At 53.7% G+C, this 21011-nt stretch overlaps 1 protein-coding gene across 2 annotated transcripts in view; it reads right to left on the bottom strand.

Annotated features, from left to right (window-relative positions):
* BRF1 (BRF1 RNA polymerase III transcription initiation factor subunit) overlaps window positions 1–21011 on the bottom strand; it is a 78979-nt gene that overhangs the window by 49453 nt on the left and 8515 nt on the right. For both annotated transcript variants that reach the window (XM_032179629.2, XM_032179630.2), the window contains exons 2-3: window positions 15441–15521; window positions 4862–5035 (exon numbers count right to left, since the gene is read on the bottom strand). In XM_032179629.2, coding sequence (XP_032035520.1) covers window positions 4862–5035; window positions 15441–15521 — 255 coding nt within the window. The remainder of the gene's footprint in view (window positions 1–4861; window positions 5036–15440; window positions 15522–21011) is intronic.

Raw genomic sequence — 21011 nt, 5'->3', positions numbered from 1 at the left:
CACCATGTTGCCCAAGCTGGTCTCAAACTCCTGGGCTCAAGCAATCCTCCTGCCTGGGCCTCCCAAAGTGATGGGATTTATAGGCGTGAGCCACTGTGCCTGACCTGAAATGCCAACTTCTTCATGCCTAATGATGTGTGCACCATTTCATTCCCTCATCAGCCATCCTGATACCTTCTTCTGACCACTTAAACTGTTATAAATGCTCTGTCCTTGAGGAGGCAGCAGAGGGAGAGGAGCAGGAACAAGGGGGCCTGGTGGCAGAACGAGGTGCTGGCCCAAACAGGGGGGCAGAGAAGTGTGGACTCTCAAAGCCCATCCCAGACCCCAGAATGGAATAAGCTGAATGCACATGGCCCCTGCTGACCTGAACGCACGTTTCTGCAACCTGAGAGAGGAGCCGGGTCTGAAGGGAGTGTGGCGGCTGGCGGCAGAGGCCTCGCTCCCACTCGTGGCCAGGTATGCCATGGAGGCTGAGGCTGTCAGGCCATGGAAGCTGGGTATGCTCTCTGCAAACCTATGTGGGGACAGGTGATGGCACCATCCACAATGCTGGCCCCAGGGCTCGGACGCCCTCTAGGGCTCACCAGCCTGTCACCATCCCAAGATGCCCTCTCACATGCAGGCCTAGGGCAGCCTGGCTGGACAGGAACAAATGTCAAAGACCTACAAACCAGCTGTGGGCAAAAGCTGCGGTAACAAGTCGAGACACACAGCCAGGAAACGCACACTGGCCACAAACTACCTGCTCGGCAACGGCAGAGGTGCTCATTCCAGCTGAGTCTCTGCCTGGCATGTCCAGGTCCTGCGTCTCAGCCCTGCTGCCCAGGCAGCCTCCCTGGGCTGGGAGCCAGGAGCAGACTCAGGCCTGGGGTCAGCCGGGCCTTGCCAGACTCAGTGGGACTCAGCAGCACTCTGTTCCTCCTCCAGGAATCCGGGACTGGCTGCGTCAGCCGCCAGGCTGTGGGGCCAAGAGAGGAGGTGTGTGTGCACAGCCCCCGGCACTTTCGGGGTGATAGTGGACACACCTGAGGAGCGGGCAACAATGAAAGGTGGACAGGAGGCGGAACAAGCTTGGATGTTCTTAAATCAAGCCCTTGTTCCTTCTGAGAGAGGACTTCTTGTATCCAGCCCTGGGCTCAGGGCACTGGTCCCACCCACGGGCTGGACGATGCGATGGGAGGATCCTGGGGGGCCTCTCCTGGGGTGGGGGCCATGCACACCACAACGTGAGCTCACTGCACAGGACCCTCCACGTCCTGCTGACGGCAGGGTGGGGGTGGGGTGGTGCGTGCTGTTGCGCCCTGGCTAAAGGGGGCGAGTCCAGAAGGTGAGCGGGAGCTGCGCAGGCAGCAGGGCTGGGCCAAACAGCCCTGTCTCGGAGAAGAGAGCCTGGCTGCACACACCCTCTCCTGGGGGGATTTTCTGTGGAAGGGAAGTGGGTGGAGCTATTGAGGAAACTGAGGCAGCAAGGAGCCTAGCCAGCCAGCTGGGGCTGCAGGAGGCGAGAACAGCGGCCAGAGCCAACACAGGTCAGCAGGGAGGGAGAAGGCACAGGGGCAGGAGAGAACGAGGAGGGTGGTGAGAGACGGAGACGTGTCCAGGATGGGTCTGGGGGCTCTGGCTGGCAGGCCTAGGGCACGGTGCTGCCAGCAACCTGAAGGGAGGGCAGAGCGGGACATGCTACACCTGGCCTGACCCACTTCCCTCTAAAGCGGTGGGCTGGGAAGTGAGGGCTACGGCTACCCGAGACCAGCCCGGAGCATCCTCTGAGGATGCTGAAGGAAGCCCCACCAGGCCACCAGCAGCCAGAGGGGATAGAGTGCGGCCTCCCGTGAGCACAGCCCTGTTCCAAGCTGTCTTGTCCTTAGCAGCTTTACAAGGTACAAGTTCGTGCCACAAACCTGCCTGTTCACAGTGCACCGGGCAGTGGATTTTCGTATATCCCCAGAGCTGAGCAACCACCACAAGGATCTAATTTTAGAATGCCTGGGGGACGGGATGGCTTCCTGGATGCTGCCACTGTGAGCACTGCGCGTGAGCCTCGGTGGGGACACAGGTACTCTTTTCCCTTGGGCAGACACCTAGTAGGAGGATCGCTGGGGCGTGTGGGAACTTTGTGGCCAAAGGTGGTCCCGCCAGGCTCAGAGGCAGCCCCGGCAGTGCCACAGGACTGCTCTCCATCCTGCCTGTCATCACCCCACAAGGGCCCGCGTCCCAGGACATCTGTCCCCCGACAGAAGACCCAGTGAGGCAGCAGCATGGACGCGGTGCCACCCCACCTTGCTGACGCCGGAGTCCCAGTGCCGGCCTGCACTCTAGGCCCTGCTCCACAGCGGTCCCCACACAGTTCCTACAAACACAAGGGAGGCAGAGCCACGTGCTGACCCTGGGCTCTGCTCAGCTTCTCTCTCAGGGCCTTGGTCTGCCTCTAAGAGAGCAGGATCGGAGCAGGCCTCTCAGTGGGACCCCAGGGTGGAGCTGGAGCAAGCAGACAGCAGGTGGCGCGGGCAGGGACACAGGCGTGGGCTCTGTTTCTCAGCCTGCAGTGGGCTGCCTGGGCACTTCGCATCATCCCTATCCCTAAAGGCATGTGTGTGCTTTAAACACTTTTACGCAGAAATGACAAATTTCAAAATGTTAAAAGGACATTTTTTTTTTTTTGAGACGGAGTCTCGCTGTGGCCCAGGCTGGAGTGCAGTGGCGTGATCTCGGCTCACTACAAGCTCTGCCTCCTGGGTTCACACCATTCTCCTGCCTCAGCCTCCCGAGTAGCTGGGACTACAGGTGCCTGCCACCATGCCCGACTAATTTTTTTTGTATTTTTAGTAGAGACGGGGTTTCACCGTGTTAGCCAGGATGGTCTCGATCTCCTGGCCTCGTGATCCACCCACCTCGGCCTCCCAAAGTGCTGGGATTACAGGCATGAGCCATCGTGCCCAGCCAAAAATATCAAAACGTTAAAAGGACATTTTAAGGGTTGGGTGCAGTGGCTCATGCCCATAATCCCAGCACTTTGGGAGGCCAGGGCGGGTGGATCGCTTGAGGCCAGGAGTTCAAGACTAGCCTGGCCAACATGGCGAAACCCCATCCCTACTAAAAATACAAAAAAATTAGCGAGGCATGGTGGTGCACACCTGTAATCCCAGCTACTCGAGAGGCTAAGGCATAAGAATCGCTTGAACCTGGGAGGCAGAGGTTGCAGTAAGCTGAGATACTGCCACTACACTCCAGCCTGGATGACAGAGCAAGACCCTGTCTGGAAAAAAAAAAAAAAAAAAACATTTTAATGAAAGATCCTGATACTGAGGGTTGCCTGGCCAGAGGCACAGTCAGCAGGTTACCAGCCCATCATCTCCAGGAGCCCTCCCTGCACCCCACTCAAAAGAGAAGCAAGCCACCAGGACCACCTGGTACCCATGACACCCCTCGAGGGGGACCAACCAGACAAACAGACCAGGACAGAAAAGAGCTCAAGATGAGAAGATGCCACACTCAGGAAGATGGGAGATTATAAAAAAGATTCGGAAAACACACAGAGCTCTTAGAAATGAAAAACATGAAAGAAATGAAACAGCTCTGCTGGAAGCTAAAGTTCAGGCGCTGTCCCAAAGCAAAAAGATGGCCATGTGCAAAAGAAGGATGAGATAACCAGATGGGTTCCAGTGTGGCAGGCAGAGTAACAGAGAAGAAGGAAGACACATCTAACGACTAATTCAACAGAAGCTCAGGACAGGAGGCTGTCAGAGAGCAAAGGCCTGCCGGGCTCACACTGCCATGAGATTTCTGAACGTGGAGATTAGAGGCAAGGAGCTGAAGCCCCGCAGCTGCACAGCAAGGGCCAGGAGCCAGAGGGCCACAAAACTGCCCAGTTGAGAATGCTGGAGGCAAGGTGACGGCAGGGGCGCAGGCTGGGAGGCAGACGTGTGGCCGGGCACGCCATGCCCACCAGACACGGGGCAGGGAGGGGGACCACCTTCAGAGGGTCACAGCTCGGAAGAGGTCCCTCTCCCAGGGAGCCTTTGCAGAAGGCACCTCACACGATGAGGAGGGTGTGGACCAGGAAGCGGGGTTCCATGCAGGGGAGGTGAAGGGAGCCTCCAGAGAGCAGGGAAAGATGCAGGTGCACAGCAGGTGTGGACAGCACAGCACAGAGCGGTGGAGGATAGAAGGCTCTGGGCTCCCCTGTCAAGAGGCCGAAGGCAGCTCCTGACCCATGTGCGTGTCTGCAGAGGGCAGCAGTGGGCACAGGACCAGATGCACAGAGACCAGTGCAAGAGAACACCAGACACTGGCACCTCCGCACAAGGCCAAGCTACACACCACTGAGGGTCGGCGGCCTCCTCGCCCACCACCCGCAGTCACGGTGTCCACGCACAAGGCCAAGCTGCATACCGCTGAGGGTCAGAGGCCTCCCCACCCACTGCCCGCAGTCACGGTGTCCACAGCCGCAGGCGCTCAGCGCACGCCTGGCTGCAGCCCACTCAGCAACAGGACCCCACCTGCTCAGGTCAGAGGGCGGCCTGAACCACAGGGGATGTGGAGACAGCACCCAAGGTGCAGTAGGTCTACGAGCAGGGATAATCCAGGGCATGATTCTCAGGGACCGACAGAACCCTCACTCTGCATGCCCAAGGGCTGTGCAAGGAAGGCAGGTGCCCAGCTCCCCAATTCTTCAATCTAGTAAAAGGAGACCCCAAATTCAGAAAGCCCTGGATCAACTGAAACAGTTCTTCCAATAAGGTGTCTTTCTATTGAAGACAAACACCAAGTTACTGCAACTACCAAGTCCCAATATTTGAGGGGAGCCAACTAAGCATCAAGATGGGGCCCTCTGGGAGGCTCTCAAACCAAAGGATACGCGGCGTGCCCTCCGTGCGGCAGACCAGGTAGAGGCAGGCAGCGATCACGTGGGCCATCTTCCGGCCGCGGGTCAGGTGCCTGCTCACGGCCATCTTGAAGAAGTTGAAGGCGGTGTCCAGGCAGTGCTGGTTCAGCTGCAGCTGGTTCCCCAGGTGGTGGATGTGGCGCCGCCCTAGGACACAGCATGAGGCAGCTCTTAGCCAAACGTTCCCGCAGAACATGAAAAGTATCACACGGCCGCAGTAGCAACTTTAAGAATATAGATTTGTGCTTTTCCTTACGAGTTTCTGAGCTCACTTTTTGTGTGTGGGTTCCAATCACTTTTTATTTACGGACACTGAAATGTGAATTTTCTGTGATCTCCACATGCCATGAGATCCTGTTCTGCGTGTTTCCCTTCTTTAGGCTCTGGGTGGCGTGTGCGGTGTGGCTGAATGTGCCTCTCTCCAGGGCTCTGAGGTGCGGCGTGTCTGGCAAGGGCTTGGTTTGGGCTGGCTGGCAGGTGCTATGCCCCTGACTGCCCCGGGCTATGGTGGGAATGCCCCTTTTCCTACAGCCACATGCCCCAGCGCCACCTCCTTCCCCAACCACACAGAGGCTGGGTCAGCCCACCCCTCCCTTCTCAGCAGGGCCCACTCTGCTCAGCCCGGCCCCCGCCAGCCTCTCCTCTAAGAGCCAGCCACCTGGCCTGAGAAAAAGCCAGCCTAGCGCCATCCCCTGCACCTGCCCAGAGGGAGGGCCATGGTGTAGGGAAAAGGAAGGGCGATCAGACTGTTACTGTGTCTATGTAGAAAGGGAAGATAAATTTCATTTTGACCTGTACCCTGAACAATTGCTTTGCCCTGAGATGTTGTTAATCTGTAACTGTGCCCCAGCCACTTTGCCCCAACCTTGAGCTCACAGAAACATGTCTTGTATGGAATCAAGGTTTAAGGGATCTAGGGCTGTGGAGAATGTGCCTTGTTAACAAAATGTTTACAGGCAGTATGCTTGGTAAAAGCCATGGCCATTCTCCAGTCTCGATAAACCAGGGACACAATACACTGCAGAGCACAGGCTGTGCGGGGAGCACCTGGGCCAACCTCAGTGCCCCACTCTGTCTGCAGAGCACAGGCTGTGCGGGGAGCACCTGGGCCAACCTCCCTGCCCCACTCTGTCTGCAGAGCACAGGCTGTGTGGGGAGCACCTGGGCCAACCTCACTGCCCCACTCTGTCTGCAGAGTAGGCGTCGTGGGCAGGCAGAGTCCTTGCTCCAGGCAATAAGCCCCATGGGGTACCCAGAGGACATGTATGGTGGGTCACGGCTCGATGCAGAGGAGAGCTGCTGTCATGGAGATTCCAGTTCCCACTGCGTCCTCTGGCATCCAAAGCCACAGTCCTCCTGCAAAGACTATGCAAGGTGGCCTCCATCCCCATATGAAGTCAAAAACTGACCTCCCAGATTTATTTGATAAGGGTACATGAGCTGGAGAAGGTGAGGGCTGATGTTCTGCTCACGCCAAATTTCACTAATGATGACCAGCAGCCAGAGGTGGGCAGCTGCTGAGCTTGCATCCCAAGGAAGCCAGTGGCCAGGGTACACAGTCTGGCAGGTCCAGGTCAAGCCTCACACTCTGCCAGGCCCCTGGCAGTTAGCAGCACCACATGGAGCCCCAGCCCTGCTGTAGCCCTGCCACCTTGAGCACCTAAGGCCACCTGCCTGGAGCTCATACAGCTCTGAGGCCTGCAGTCCAGCTGAACTGACATGGAAGGCTGGTCACTGTCCCCAGAGCTGAGGCCTGGGCAGAGCCAAGACCCCAACAGAATGGACAGAAAGGGCACCATGCCGGCTGCCACCTGTGCATGTGCAGCACCAGCCAGACACACCAGCACAGACCATCCCCGCGGCCCAGCAAGGCCCAGAGGGAAACAGAGTTAGCTGACAGATGACCCACTGAAGCTACGGCTCCTTACCTACCAGCTCTCTGCTGCATGTTTGAAAATTCTGTAATAAAAGGTAAGAGAGAGGTACTCTCTGAGGCCACACACTTGAGGCTGGGACTCGATCCCAAGCCCTGACCCCACAGGCACCAGCTCATGTTCTCAGCATGCAAGGGTGCTATGGTCTGAATGTTTGACTCCTCCTAAAATTCCTATGTTGAAATCCTATCCCCTACGGGGATGATATTAAGATGCAGGGCCTTTGGGGGTGACTAAGTCAGGAGGCAAAGCACTAACGATGAGCTCAGTGCCCTTAAAAACGGGACCACAGAGAACTAGCCCAGCTCTTCTACCACGTGAGGCCACAGTGAGAGGGGCTGTCTGTGAACTGGGAGGCGGCCCTCACTAGAGAGCTGGAGAGGAGGCAGGTGTCTCCCCCATCTCCATCTCGAACTTTCTGGCTCCAAAACTGTGAGCCTTTCTGATGTGTGGCGTTCTGGTCTGTGGCGTTCTGTTACAGCAGCCCAAAAGGACTAAAATGGGGGCTTACGATGACTGCAGTAAGTTTTTTTTTACCATTTTCTTTCTTTTTTTTGAGATGGAGTCTCACTCTGTCACCCAGGCTAGAGTGCAGTGCTGCAATCTCAGCTCACTGCAACCTCTGCCTCCCAGGTTCAAGTGATTCTCCTGCCTCAGCCTCGTGAGCAGCTGGGATTACAGGCACACGCCACTGCACCCAGCTAATTTTTTGTATTTTTAGTAGAGACGGGGTTTCACCCTGTTGGCCAGGATGGTCTCGAACTCCTGACCTCGTGATCTGCCCACCTCAGCCTCCCAAAGTGCTGGGATATAGGCATGAGCCACCGTGCCTGGCCAAAGATGTTACTAATAAACAGATATTCACATAGAAACCAACTACTAATTAGCTAGCCATAGCCTGTGAGTCTCCTTAGACTTCCAACAAACGAATTCTAAAAGTAAACTCAGGCCGGGTGCTGTGGCTCATGCCTGTAGTAATCCCAGCACTTCGGGAGGCCGAAGCAGGTAGATCACTTGAGCCCAAAAGTTCAAGACCAGCCTGGGCTGCTAAAGATCCAACTGCTAAAATAAATAAATAATCAGCCGGGTGTGGTGGTGCAAGCCTGTAGTCCCAGCCAACGTAGGAGGACTGCTTGAGCTTGGAAGGTTGAAGCTGCAGTGAGCCTGGGCAGTCCAGCCTGGGCAGCAACAGAGCGAGACCCTGTCTCCCAAAAAAAAAAAAAAAAAAAAAAAAGATTTGAGGCATATCACCACCTACATGTAAAGTACAAAGCAATAAAGCTTCCAGAGGAAAACACAAGAGTATCTTCAGACCTTGGAGTAGATAAGAATTTCTTGAACAAGTCACAAACAGCCTTAACCATAAAAACTGATATACTGGGACTGCATTATAATTAAGAAATTTCTGGCAGGGTGCAGTGGCTCACACCTGTCATCCCAGCATTTTGGGAGGCTGAGGTGGGAGGATCACTGGAGCCCAGGAGTTGAAGACCAACCCGGCCAACATGGTGAGACCTCCATCTCTATTTAACAGAAAAAAAAAAGAATTGGTCGTGCACAGTGGCTCATGCCTGTAATCCCAACACTTTGGGAGGCCGAGGCGGGCAGATCACGAGGTCAAGAGATCGAGACCATCCTGACCAACATGGTGAAACCCCGTCTCTACTAAAAAGTACAAATATTAGCCAGGCATGGTGGTGTGCGCCTGTAATCCCAGCTACTCGGGAGGCTGAGGCAGGAGAATCGCTTACACCCGTGAGACAGAGGTTGCAGTGAGCCGAGATTGCGCCACTGCATTCCAGTCTGGCAAAAGAGCGAGACTCCACATCAAAAAAAAAAAAAAAAAATTAAAAAATGAGTGGATGTGGTGGCATGTACATGTGATCCCAGCTACTCGGGAGGCTGAAGTGAGAGGGCGGCTTTAGTCTGGGACGTTGAGGCTGCAGGGAGCAGTGACTGCACCACTGCACTCCAGCCCGGGCCACAGAGTGAGAACCGGTCTCAAAAAAAAAATTCAGGGCCGCGCGCGGTGGCTCACGCTTGTAATCCCAGCACTTTGGGAGGCCGAGGCGGGCGGATCACGAGGTCAGGAGATCGAGACCACGGTGAAACCCCATCTCTACTAAAAATACAAAAAAAAAAAAAAAAAAAAATTAGCCGGGCGTGGTGGCGGGCACCTGTAGTCCCAGCTACTCGGAGAGGCTGAGGCAGGAGAGTGGCATGAACCTGGGAGGCGGAGCCTGCAGTGAGCCGAGATTGTGCCACTGCACTCCAGCCTGGGCGACAGAGCGAGACTCCGTCTCAAAAAAAAAAAAAAAAAAAATTCAGAAGTTTCTGTTCGTCAAAAGACAACATTAAGAGAGTGAGACAAGCTATAGACATGGGAGGAGGATTCAAAACATGTATATCCAACAAAGAACTCGAATCCAGAATATATAAAGAACTCTACAAATCTGTAAGAAAAAGACAACTCAGTTTTTAAAAAGCACAAAAGACGCCAATAGGCACTTCACGCAGAAAGGACGTCCCAACAGCCAAGAAGCATGAGCAAAGGTTGTGGCCATAATTACTCACCAGGGAAAGCAAATTAAAGCCACAGCGAGGGTACTACACACCCACCAGAGAGACCACAATTGGAAAGGCTGATAATGCCACATGTGAACAAGGCTGTGGAACCACTGGGACTCCCCTACACTGCTTCCTGGTGGACAGATGAACTGGTACAACCACTACAGAAAACCCTGTGGCCCTATCTACGAATGATGAGCACACCCAGACCTCAGGACCCAGAAACCCATTTGCAGGTAAACTCCCAAGAGGAGGGGGCACCTGTGTCCACCGAAGGACCATGTGCAAGAACACGCACAGCAGCTTCCTGTGCACAGCCAAGAATGTAAACACCCCAAATGTCCATCAACAGGTAAAGGAGATAAATTGTGGTCTATTCATACCATAAAATACTACACTGCAATAAAAAAATAAACTACTGATATGCTCCGAAAAAGTACATTCTAGAACGGCTAAAACCCAGAACCCTGGTGAACCAGATGCTGAGGACTGGAGCCACCGGAGCTCTCCTTCCTTGCTGCTGGGAGCACAAAATGCCTCAGGTGCTTTGGAAAAGGGTTTGGCATTTTCTTACAAAACTAAACATACTCTCACCACACCGTCCAGCAATCAATCAGAAAAACCTGCGCGTGATGCTTACAGCAGCTTCACTCATAATCGCCCAAGCCCAGATTCCCTTCAGCAAGCAGGTGAAAGGATAAATCAACTGTGGCGCACCTGGGCAGTGGAATATTACTCACCACTAAAGAGAAAGAGGCCGCAAGCTGTGCAAAGACCTGCAGGACAGTTAAATGCCCATGGCTGAGTGACAGGCTGCACAGTGACAGAATGCAGTGTGCGACTCCAGCTCTATGACCACACCACCAAGCACCAGCGAAAAGATCAATGGTTGCCGGAGGCTGGGGAAGGAGGGATGAATGGGTGGAGCTCAGGGGATTTTTAGGACTCCGAAAGCACTTCATATGAAACTGTAACAGTGGTTACCCATCACTACGCATCCGTCTAAACCCACAGAACACACACCGCCCAGCGTGAGCCTGGGCGTGCGGTGGAGGCTGCGTGACCCTGAGCCCGGGTGTGCGGATACAGCCTGCGTGACCCCAGGTGTGTGGATACAGCCTGCGTGACCCTGAGCCCGGGTGTGCAGATACAGCCTGCGTGACCCTGAGCCCGGGTGCGCGGATACAGCCTGCGTGACCCTGAGCCCAGGTGTGTGGATACAGCCTGCGTGACCCTGAGCCCGGGTGTGTGGATACAGCCTGCATGACCCTGAGCCCGGGTGTGCGGATACAGCCTGCGTGACCCTGAGCCCAGGTGTGTGGATACAGCCTGCGTGACCAAGCCTGGGTGTGTGGATACAGCCTGGTGACCCTGATGAGTCAACGTGGGGCGGCTGACTGCAGCTCGTGCACCACGGTGGAGGGGGGCGCTGACGGGGTCAGGGGAAGCTGTGTGCTGGGGGGTGCTTGGAGTCTACGGGAACTCTCTGTACCTTCCGATCCATTTTGCTGTGAACCTAAAATGCTCTAAAAATTACAAGTCTTTTTTTTTTAATTCCTTTCTGTATGATTCCCACTGTATGAGGCAGAAAACCAAGCAAAGCCAGTGGGCAGCAGGTGCTTTCTGAGCTGCTGCAGGCCTGACTCACGTGGATTTGTCAGGTGGTTCATGGAAGGTCAGCACATTTCATGCACTTTACTAGGCGTGCTATACTAGGAAAAACAGACCAAGAGAACAGAAAAGGAATTTCCCTGAGAAACGCGTCCCAAACGAAAGGCTCATCAGGTCAATGAAGACAGCCCCACCTAGAGGCATTTCAGAACCGTCGCTTCAGAACATCGAAGAAATCATCCCAAAAGGCCTGAGATTTTAAAAACAGAGATCAAGACACACTGGATCAAGACACACTGGATCAAAACGCACTGGCATTCAACGCCTCTTGCTGGTGGACCCCGAGCAGATGCTCCCCACATTCCATGGGGTGCCTGTCTCAACCCCTCAGCAAGCATCCCAGGGAGAAGGGGTAGGAGTTTCTCTCTCTCACACCCTTTCTCTAAACACAGTCTCAGCGTGTCCCCAGCAAACCAAAGGAGGGGCCTGTGACCTCGCCGGGCGCACGGAGGCAAGCAGAGGAGACAGAGTCCTCGCAGAACAAGACCATCGCTGCAGGCAGGAGGGGTGGCCCACAAGTTTATTTCCATCTTTCCAGTTTTCTAAGAAAGGCAATCAAGACTTCACCAAAACTGTAACAGTCGGAAGCTACATTCACAGATTTCCACCAAACCCGGCAGGCTAGGTGGCGGGCAGGAGTGGAGGCTGTGGGCCAAGCTTGCAGTGGGACCAGGGCTGATATGAAACCTTCAACCAGGGCGGTATGGGGAGAACAAAGGAGAATAAACAAAATTTAAACAAACATAACCCATGATAAATCAATCAATCGAAATAAAGGGTTTTTTAAAAGTAAGATAAATACAGCCAGGTGCAGTGGCTCACGCCTCTAATTCGAGCACTTTGGGAGGCCGAGGCGGGTGGATCACCTGAGGTCAGGAGTTCGAGATAAGCCTGGCCAACATGGCGAAACCACGTCTCTACTAAAAATACAAAAATTAGCCAGGCGTGATGGTGGGCACTTGTAACTCCAGCTACTCGGGAGGCTGAGGCAGGAGAGTCGCTTAAACAAGGCGGCGGAGGTTGCAGCGAGCCCAGATCGCGCCACTGCACTCCAGCCTGGGTGACAGAGCGAGACTCCATCTCAAACAAACAAACAAACAAAAGGTAAGATAAATACGAAATACAAAATAAGAGGCAGGAAGAGCCCAACGCATCAGAAATGTGCCAGTGACAATGGGCCAAAATCCCCTCTCGTGTCTCCAAAAGTATTTGAAAAACACGTTAGGATCTGCCCCACAGACACACTCCCAGGACACTCGACAGCAAGGAGGTATGGCGGGCCCAGCCAGCCAAGGCAGAGGAGGGCATCACTGCCACAGCAGGGGGCCTGACTGGCAGTGGAAGGGAAGACTCCGGCGAAAGTCAGCAGGAAACAGGACAGGGGCTGGACCGACAGCCTCCCTCAGCCCCACACCCCACCCAGGCAGGAGCAGTGCCTGGCCCAGGGCAGGTGGGTGGGAGAGCTTACTGAGTGGGCAGCAGCAGGACATGGCCCCTGCTGCTGCAGGTACCCAGGCTGCAGCTGCAGACCCTCAGGTGGGAGTCCAGGTACAAAGGTCGGCATAGGGTCCCCCAGAACCACCCATCCCCAGTAAGACTCAAGAGGGGTGGGGGCCCCGCAGCTTCCCCCACACAGTGAGTGGGGTCCACGGGGCCTCCTGGGCCTGCAGGGCCACAACCTTCACTGACACTCACCCCTAATTAGGGAGTCTGTATGTTCCATTTTCATTTCTTTCTTGAACCAAAGGTATTTAAAGAGCTTTTAAAAAGGTAAGATGAGCTATTTCTCTCTCTGTTGTTGGTTTCCAATCTTTTTGCAATGCACGTGTCTGCACCAACACTACTCTTTGAAATTTGTGTAGGTCTGAGGCATGACCAACTCTAGTGAAGGTACCACGAGTTTTTGGGAAAATACAGACTATATTCTCTGTGGAGAACAAAGCTCTTCACAAGGAGAAAATCTCGAAGTCAGTAGAAGAAAAAAAGGAGATAGCCTAGTGGCACCACAAGCAGTGGGCAGAGCTGGGCCCCAACCCAGGCGGCCTGAAGGTCAGGAGGGCCCCTGGGCAGTGCAGCCCTGGCCACCACCTGGAGGAACCGTAAACGTGTGTGCCAGTAAGTCTTGAAACAGACAAAACAAAAAACTGACAAAACTATGGGTAGGAGAGGACGAACCCAGTCACTGTGCCAGGTCTTCATGCAGATTCTCGGTGACAGACACAGAGAACCAGCCAACGCAGAGGAAGAGGGATGTGCTGCGCTGCACCCGCTTCCTGCAGGAAATGCATTCAAGTGCCCAACACACATGCACGTCCACAAAACTGGCCTTCCACCGGGCCACGGCTCAAAGCACTTCAGAAGACTGAAATCACGCAGAGGGTGCTCTGTACTGCAGAAGAATCACACCGGCAGTCAGGAAGAAAGGCGCTGCCTATACTCCTCTACTAGGAAGTCCATGGCGGGGCAAGGAAAAAAGCACAAGGGAAGCGTAAGGACCCATCCACTCTGCTGTGAGGGATCATCGCAAGCCAACTACCCCTGCCAGCCTAGGTGTGTCGGTGTTGGCCACCCGTCGGCGGCAGCAGCCAGGAGCAGAGGCAGCTGCTCAAGAGCCCGGCCTCCTGGAGATGGCCCAGGAGAAAACGGCCAGGGTGACGTGCTGTCCACAAGAGATGTTCTAGCTGTCCCGACCACCTTCCAGCATCCAGACTAAGGCTGTGGGACACGGCTGCACCAACCACAAGGATCCTTCACTGTTCCTCAGGTTCCTGAGAGTGTACTCAATGAAACAGTGACGCTGAAGAGATCCCAGCACAAAGTATCCCTGCCTGGACTGACCCACGGCCAACCCACACTCAATGGTGAAGACTGGATGCTTCCCCAGGATCAAGGACGAGAGGATGTCTGTTCACACCACTGCTATTCAATGTGGTAACCAAAAAAACAAAAACAAAAAACAGGCATTAGGCTAGAGAGGAAAGATAACATGATCTTATACCGAAAATCCTAAGCGATCCGCTAAAAAACTCTTAAGCATAAAAAATGAGTTCAGCCAGGTTGCAAGATACAAGATCAATACATATCAACAGAATAAATTCAACAAAAGAAGTATAAAACTTATACTCTGAGAACTAACAAAATTGTTGAAACAAAGAAAACCCAAATAAATGGAAAGAAATCCCGTATTCAGATATCAGAAGACTTAACACTGTTTAGGTGGCGGTGTTCCCAAAAATGACCAACATATTAACACAATCCCCATCAAAATCCCAGCTGACTTAGCAGAAACTGACAAGCTGATCCTAAAATTTATATGGCCACTCAAGGGACTTCAAACAGACAACATAACACTTTTGAAAAAGAGCAGTTAGAGGACTCACAGTTCCTGATTTCAAAACTGACTGCAAAGCTTCAGTGTCCTGGACAGCATGGAACGGGCGCCAGGACTGTCATACAGTCACTAAGCCAAACTGAGGATCCAGAAGTAAGCTTTTAGGTTATCGATTTTCAGCAAGGGCACCAAGAGGATGCCAACTGGGAAAATACAGTGTTTCCAACACGTGGTCCTGAGAAAACTGGGTCTGCACGTGCAAGAGTGAAGGTAGGCCCTTACCTTACACCACATGCAAACACTGACTCAATATGGACCAAAACCTACTGGAAAGAGCTGAAGGCACAAAACTCCAAAAAATCATAAGCACGAATCTTCACAATTTGGACTGGATTAGGCAACATTTGTTAGTTATGATACCAAAGGCACAGCTATCAAGAGACTAAATAGGTAAACTGGATACTATCAGAATTTAAAACATTCATGCTCCAAAGGATACCAGCGAAAAATAAAAAGACGAAAGAAAATGAAAAGAACACAACAAATGGCTGAAAATGTCCTATAAATCACACATCTGATGAAAGACTTGTACCTAAAACACATAAAATCACACATCCGATAAAAGACGTGTACCTAAAATACATAAAGAACTTTTCAACTCAATCATAAGACAAATAACCCAGCAGACATTTCTCCAGTTTGTGGTGAACTGGCACTTTGACAAAACGCAGTGAGAATGTCACTACAATATCCAACTGCTATAAATGTGTTATTTCTGCCTCCATCTCACTGAGACCAGCAAGCAATGGCTGTGGATCCTGCAGCACCCACTGGGTTCTCCCCAAGCAGCCCTGGCAGAGTCTGCAGGACACCCAGGAGGGCACTCAGGGCACGATTCCTCCTGGAGGCAGCCTGGGCTGGGCGTGCAGGGTGACGAGGAAGTGGCAGGCCATGAGGTCCATGGCTGAGTCAGTGCCCCCGCCCCAGCACCACCATCCCCATCTCTGGGAGCCGCCGCACGCTCAGCAGCATCCGCGGTGGGAAATACCGTTCTGCAGGGTCTGCGCTCTCGACTCCTTCCCCAGATTCACGTGGAAGCCGCCACCCAGAGTCGGGGTTTTGCCAGCACCTGGAAACACAAAAAAGACAGATCAGCCAAAACCTGGAGATCTGCATTTACAACCCTTTCATGACATCCACAGACACAAAGTGAGAACAAAGCTGGGGTCAGCACTCACGGGGGAAGCAGCAGGTTGGCGCCCCACACCTCCATCACTGAGCCAGGAACCCCAGTGGGGGAAGCATCTCTCACTCTGCCCAGCCAGCAGGGTTGAGGACGGGCCAACTGCACTTTTCGCATTTTCTTTTTTTTATTTGAGACAGTCTCGCTCTTTCGCCCAGGCTGGAGTGCAGTGGCCCCATCTCCACTCACTGCAAGCTCCGCCTCCTGGGTTCACGCCATTCTCCTGCCTCAGCCTCCCGAGTAGCTGGGACTACAGGCGCCCACCACCACGCCCAGCTGGGATTATAGGCACTTTCTGCATTTTCTAACCATGTCCCTAACACACTGCAAGTCCAGAGTGGACGCTGTCAGACGGCTGCTGGGCGAAAGCACAGATGTACTTCCAAACCTCTGCAAGTGGTGCGCACACAGCATGGGCTGGCCCTCCCCCGTGCCCCAGGCCAGCCTAACTCAGATGTCACTCCTGCATGGTGACCACATGTGAACGCATCCACCTCCCTGCTGGACTGCAGGGGACGCAGGTACCATCCCATGTGCCCCAAGGCACTGCAACCAGCCAGTCTGCAGAAGGCCCCCAAGCCTCAGTCCACCCACCCATGGGAAGGCTGCAGCTGAACCTGCTGGGCACTCTACTCTGGAGCTCTGCCAACTGACAGCATGCCTACGACACCCACCACATTTGCAGGGCTTTCTGCCAACTGACAGCATGCCTACGACGCCCACCACATTCTGCCCTGCAGGGCTTCGGGGTTAAGACCTGGCCCTGGTACCTCTGGAAACATCAGGTGGACATGTGGCTTGTTCACCAGGTTCACCAACCCAAACGCTGCGGCCTGATCTTCCAACGAGAACAGTGAGGTAAGGCCCCAGGCATGCCCAAAGATGGGGGAGCTGGAAAGTGCCCCTCGCCCCGCAGGGTCGGCCCTCAGTGGCTGGCACAGGGGCCAGTGCATTTGTGACAAAGCACAGACACAGGACTGGAGGCTGCTGCAATCAGGGGACGTGCAGACAACCTTGGCCACTTGGGGGAAGGCAAGTGTGCAGGGCCTGTCGGAGGACACTGGAAGGATGGGATGCAGAAGCAGAAAGCCAATCGCTGGAGCCTGGGGCCAGGCCCTCCAGGGAAAGCATGAGGCAGAGACCTCAGGGTCATCCAGGGGCGGCCACCAGCACAGACAAGGCAGAACAGGCACGGCCTCTGGCTTCACTGTGAATGTAACTGAATCCCAAACAAATACTAACAACACTCTTTAAAGACTCCAGTAAAATGATTCTAAAGCTCAGCTGGAAGCAAAAGGAACTAGAGCAGCAAGGAAGTTTTGAAGAGAGCAAGGGGCAGCTACTGCGCCCGTCCGGGAACTCAGAGCTGAACAGGGTCAGGTGGCACTCCGCTTTTCCTGGCGGCAGCAGAGGCAAAGCCCGGGCCTCCTTCAGGCTGAGGCCCAGAGCTGGCCTCCTGGTGGGTAACGTGGCCACAGGGGCGGCCGGCAGCAGCAGCAGGGCACCGGCACTGAGCACAGGCCTCTCCAACAAAGGTGGTGCCGGGACGGGGGCAGTGCCTGGAGACCACCTGGGTTGTCACAACTGGGATCTATGTACTAGTTTTCTGTTGCTGCCATAAAAATTGCCACAAACCTAGTGGCCTTCAAGAAGCTGGAGCAGGGCCGGGCGCGGTGGCTCACGCCTGTAATCCCAGCACTTTGGGAGGCCGAGGTGGGTGGATCACGAGGTCAGGAGATCGAGACCATCTTGGCTAACATGGTAAAACTCTGTCTCTACTAAAAATACAAAATTAGCCAGGCATGGTGACAGGTGCCTGTGATCCCAGCTACTCGGGAGGCTGAGGCAGGAGAATCGCTTGAACCCAGGAGGTGGAGGTTGCAGTGAGCCAAGATCGTGCCACTGCACTCCAGCCTGGGCGACACAGCAAGACTCCATCTCAAAAAAATAAAAATAAAAATAAAATAAAAAAGAAGCTGGAGCGGTGGCCAGGCATGGTGGCTCACATCTGTGGTCCCACACTTTGGGAGGCTGAAGCAGGAAGATCACTCAACCCAGGAGTTCAATACCAGCCTGGGCAACACGGGGAGACCCATTTCTTTCTTTTTGAGACGGAGTTTCGCTCTGTCACCCAGGCTGGAGTGCAGTGGCGCGATCTTGGCTCACTGCAAGCTCCGCCTCCTGGGTTCACACCATTCTCCTGCCTCAGCTCCCAAGTAGCTAGGACTACAGGTGCCCGCAACCACGCCTGGCTAATTTTTTTGTGTTTTTAGTAGAGACGGGGTTTCACTGTGTTAGCCAGGATGGGGGAGACCCATTTCTACAAAAAAAAAAAAAAAAAAAAAACTGAAAAAAATTAGCTGGATGTGGTGGCACCTGCTTGTGGTCCTACTACTCAGGAGGCTGAGGTTGGAGGATCACTACAGCCCAGGTGGTCAAGGCTGCAATGAGCTGAGATCGTGCCACTGCACTCCAGCCCGGGTGACAGAGCAAGACCCTGACTCAAAAAAAAAAGAAGCTAGAACAGGCCAGGCGTGATGGCTCACACCTGTAATCACAGCACTTTGAGAGGCTGAGGCAGGAAGACTGCTTGAGCCCAGGAGTTCAAGACCAGCCTGGACAACATAGCAAGATCCCATCTCTACAAAAAATTAGTGGGGTGTGGTGGGGCATGCCTGTGGTCCCAACTACTTAGGTGGCTGAGGCAGGCAGATCGTTTGAGTCCAGAAGGTGGAGGCTGCAGTGAGCTGTGATGGCACCACTGCACTCCAGCCTGAGCAACAGAGTGAGAACCTGTCTCAAAACATAATAAAATAAAGAGAAGCTGGAGCAGGTCACAGTGGTGTCTCCTTGTGGGGGCTGGAGAGGACCTGGCAGGGCCACAGTGAGGTGCCTGCTGATATGAGAATCCAGAAGAGAGGCCAGGGAGAAACGCAAGACTCAGGAGAGACCCATCCTGGAATAAGGGGGCTTTGAGCAGCACTGATGAGCCAACTCTAAATTCTGCAGAAATCTGGCCCAGGCCTCCCCAGGCTGAGCTCAAGGCACCTGCATCTCCGACCCTCCCTCAGAGTTCTTTGTTTCCTGAGCAGTGTGTACTCTTTTTTTTTTTTTTTTTTTTTTTTGAGACGGAGTCTTGCTCTATTGCCCAGGCTGGAGTGCAGTGGCGCGATCTCGGCTCACTGCAACCTCCACCTCCCGAGTTCAAGCGATTCTCCTGCTTCAGCCTCCTGAGTAGCTGGAACTACAGGTGCGTGCCACCACGCCCAGCTGATCTGATTTTTATATTTTTACTAGACACAAGGTTTCACCACGTTGGCCAGGCTGGCCTTGAATTCCAACCTCAAGTGATCCACCCACCTAGGCCTCCCAAAGTGCTGGGATTACAGGCATGAGCCACCACGCCCGGCCTGTTTTTTCTAAGCTTTCGAATTAAGATCACCATTCTGTGCAGCCCCTGGCATGCTAGTCTCCAGCACACGCTCCCTCACCAACTTTTACTTTAGAAAAAGAAAAATCTCACTATATTCTAAGTAGTGTATATAATGCTTTTAATAAATAATTCATATAATACTACATTAGAAAAAGGACAATGATCAAAGTATAAAAAGCCAGCTGGGTGCGGTGGCTCATGCCTATAACCCCAGCACTTTGGGAGGCCGAGGCGGTTGGATCTCCTGAGGTCGGGAGTTCGAGACCAGCCTAACCAACAAGGAGAAACCCCATGTCTACTAAAAATACAAAATTAGCCAGGCGTGGTGGCACATGCCTGTAATCCCAGCTACTCAGGAGGCTGAAGCGGGGGAGAATCACTTGAACCTGGGAGGCAGAGGTTGTGGTGAGCTGAGATCGCACCATTGCACTCCAGCCTGGGCAACAAGAGCGAAACTCCACCTCCAAAACAAATAAATAAATAAAAAGCCCCGAAGCCCCCCCTTCCAAGAATAGGGGACGCCGTACAGCCTCCATTACAGCCACGTTTCCCTGCCTAGGTACAGTGGGCGGCAGGCGTGCTTCTAACAGAACAGGGCCACAGTGAGATGCCACGTTAAATTACAGTGATGATTTCAATTCTGGTTGTGTTTCACACAATCTCTTCACTCCTTGACCCATACCCATCAGCTTGCACCACAGCACACTGCAAAGCTGCATGCGTCAGCAGCTCCATGCTCCACCTGCCACCTCTGCCCTCCCTCCTCCATCACTCCCTCTTGCACCCTCCAGCCTCCTGTACCCTCTTCACACCCCAGGACCTCTGTTTCCTGTCCCTGTGTTGTTCTCCCTGTCCCCCAACACCAGTCACCCTCCCTGGGGCCAAGCTGCTGCACTTGCTCTGGAAGCGCCTCCTGGCTTCTGCTTCCCTCACACCCTGGTGCGTGCACACTTGCAGGCACACACACAGGACACATGTGGACAGTGTGAAACCTCAGAACACTAACCCACGGGGAGGATGAAAGAGGAAAGTGCCACCTCTAGCTGAAACTGCCACGATGCCCTCTACTTCTAAAAACATTTGGTATTTTCCATAGCGCGTTTCTATAACAAAAAATATGTGCTAGTTTCCGTTAGCTGGAACTGACGTGTGGAAGGGGCCAGGTCTTGCGGGGCCTGGCTGAGACTGCCCCTCTGTGGACAGCAAGGGAGGACCTGCCGTTCCACCAGAGCCAGAGGAGGGCCAGAGGCTGCAGGGGCACCTCTGAGCTCCGACAAAGCCAGCAACATCCTGTACCATGAAACAGACAGAAAAGCGGGCTAGGGGCCCTCCATGTCCTGAAAGACCCAGCACAGCACTGTCCATTTCACTCCAGGATTCTTCCAACATGAGAAAGCAATAACATTTAATATTCACGTGCTCATTTAACTTAACTAGGGGTGGGCTCAGAGGCTCATGACAGTAATCTCAGCACTTTGGGAGGCCGGTGTGGGCGGGTCACCTGAGGTCAGAAGTTCAAGACCAGCCTGGCCAACAGGGTGAAACTCCGTCTCTACTACAAAATACAAAAAAAAAAAATTAGCCAGGCATGGTGGTGTGCTCCTGTAGTCCCAGCTACTCGGGAGGCTGAGACAGGAGAACTGCTTGAACCCAGGAGATGGAGGTTGCAGTGAGCCAAGACTCCGTCAAAAAAAAAAAATTTTGTTTTAACTGGAGGCTTTCTGTTGCTGCTGTGAAACTTCCTTTTTTTAAGAGACAGGGTCTGGCCAGGCGTGGTGGCTCACGCCTGTAATCCCAGCACTTTCAGAGGCCAGGGCGGGTGGATCACCTGAGGTCAGGAGTTTGAGACCAGCCTGGCCAACATGGTGAAACCCCGTCTCTACTAAAAACACAAAAATCAGCCGGGCGTGGTAGTGTATGCCTGTAATCCGAGCTACTTGGGA

The sequence above is a fragment of the Hylobates moloch genome, unplaced genomic scaffold (genome assembly GCF_009828535.3).
Source record: "Hylobates moloch isolate HMO894 unplaced genomic scaffold, HMol_V3 SCAFFOLD_16, whole genome shotgun sequence".
Classification (NCBI taxonomy): Eukaryota; Metazoa; Chordata; class Mammalia; order Primates; family Hylobatidae; genus Hylobates; species Hylobates moloch.
The sequence above is the reverse complement of the archived record's forward strand: the minus strand, read 5'-3'. Positions and strand labels throughout refer to the sequence as shown.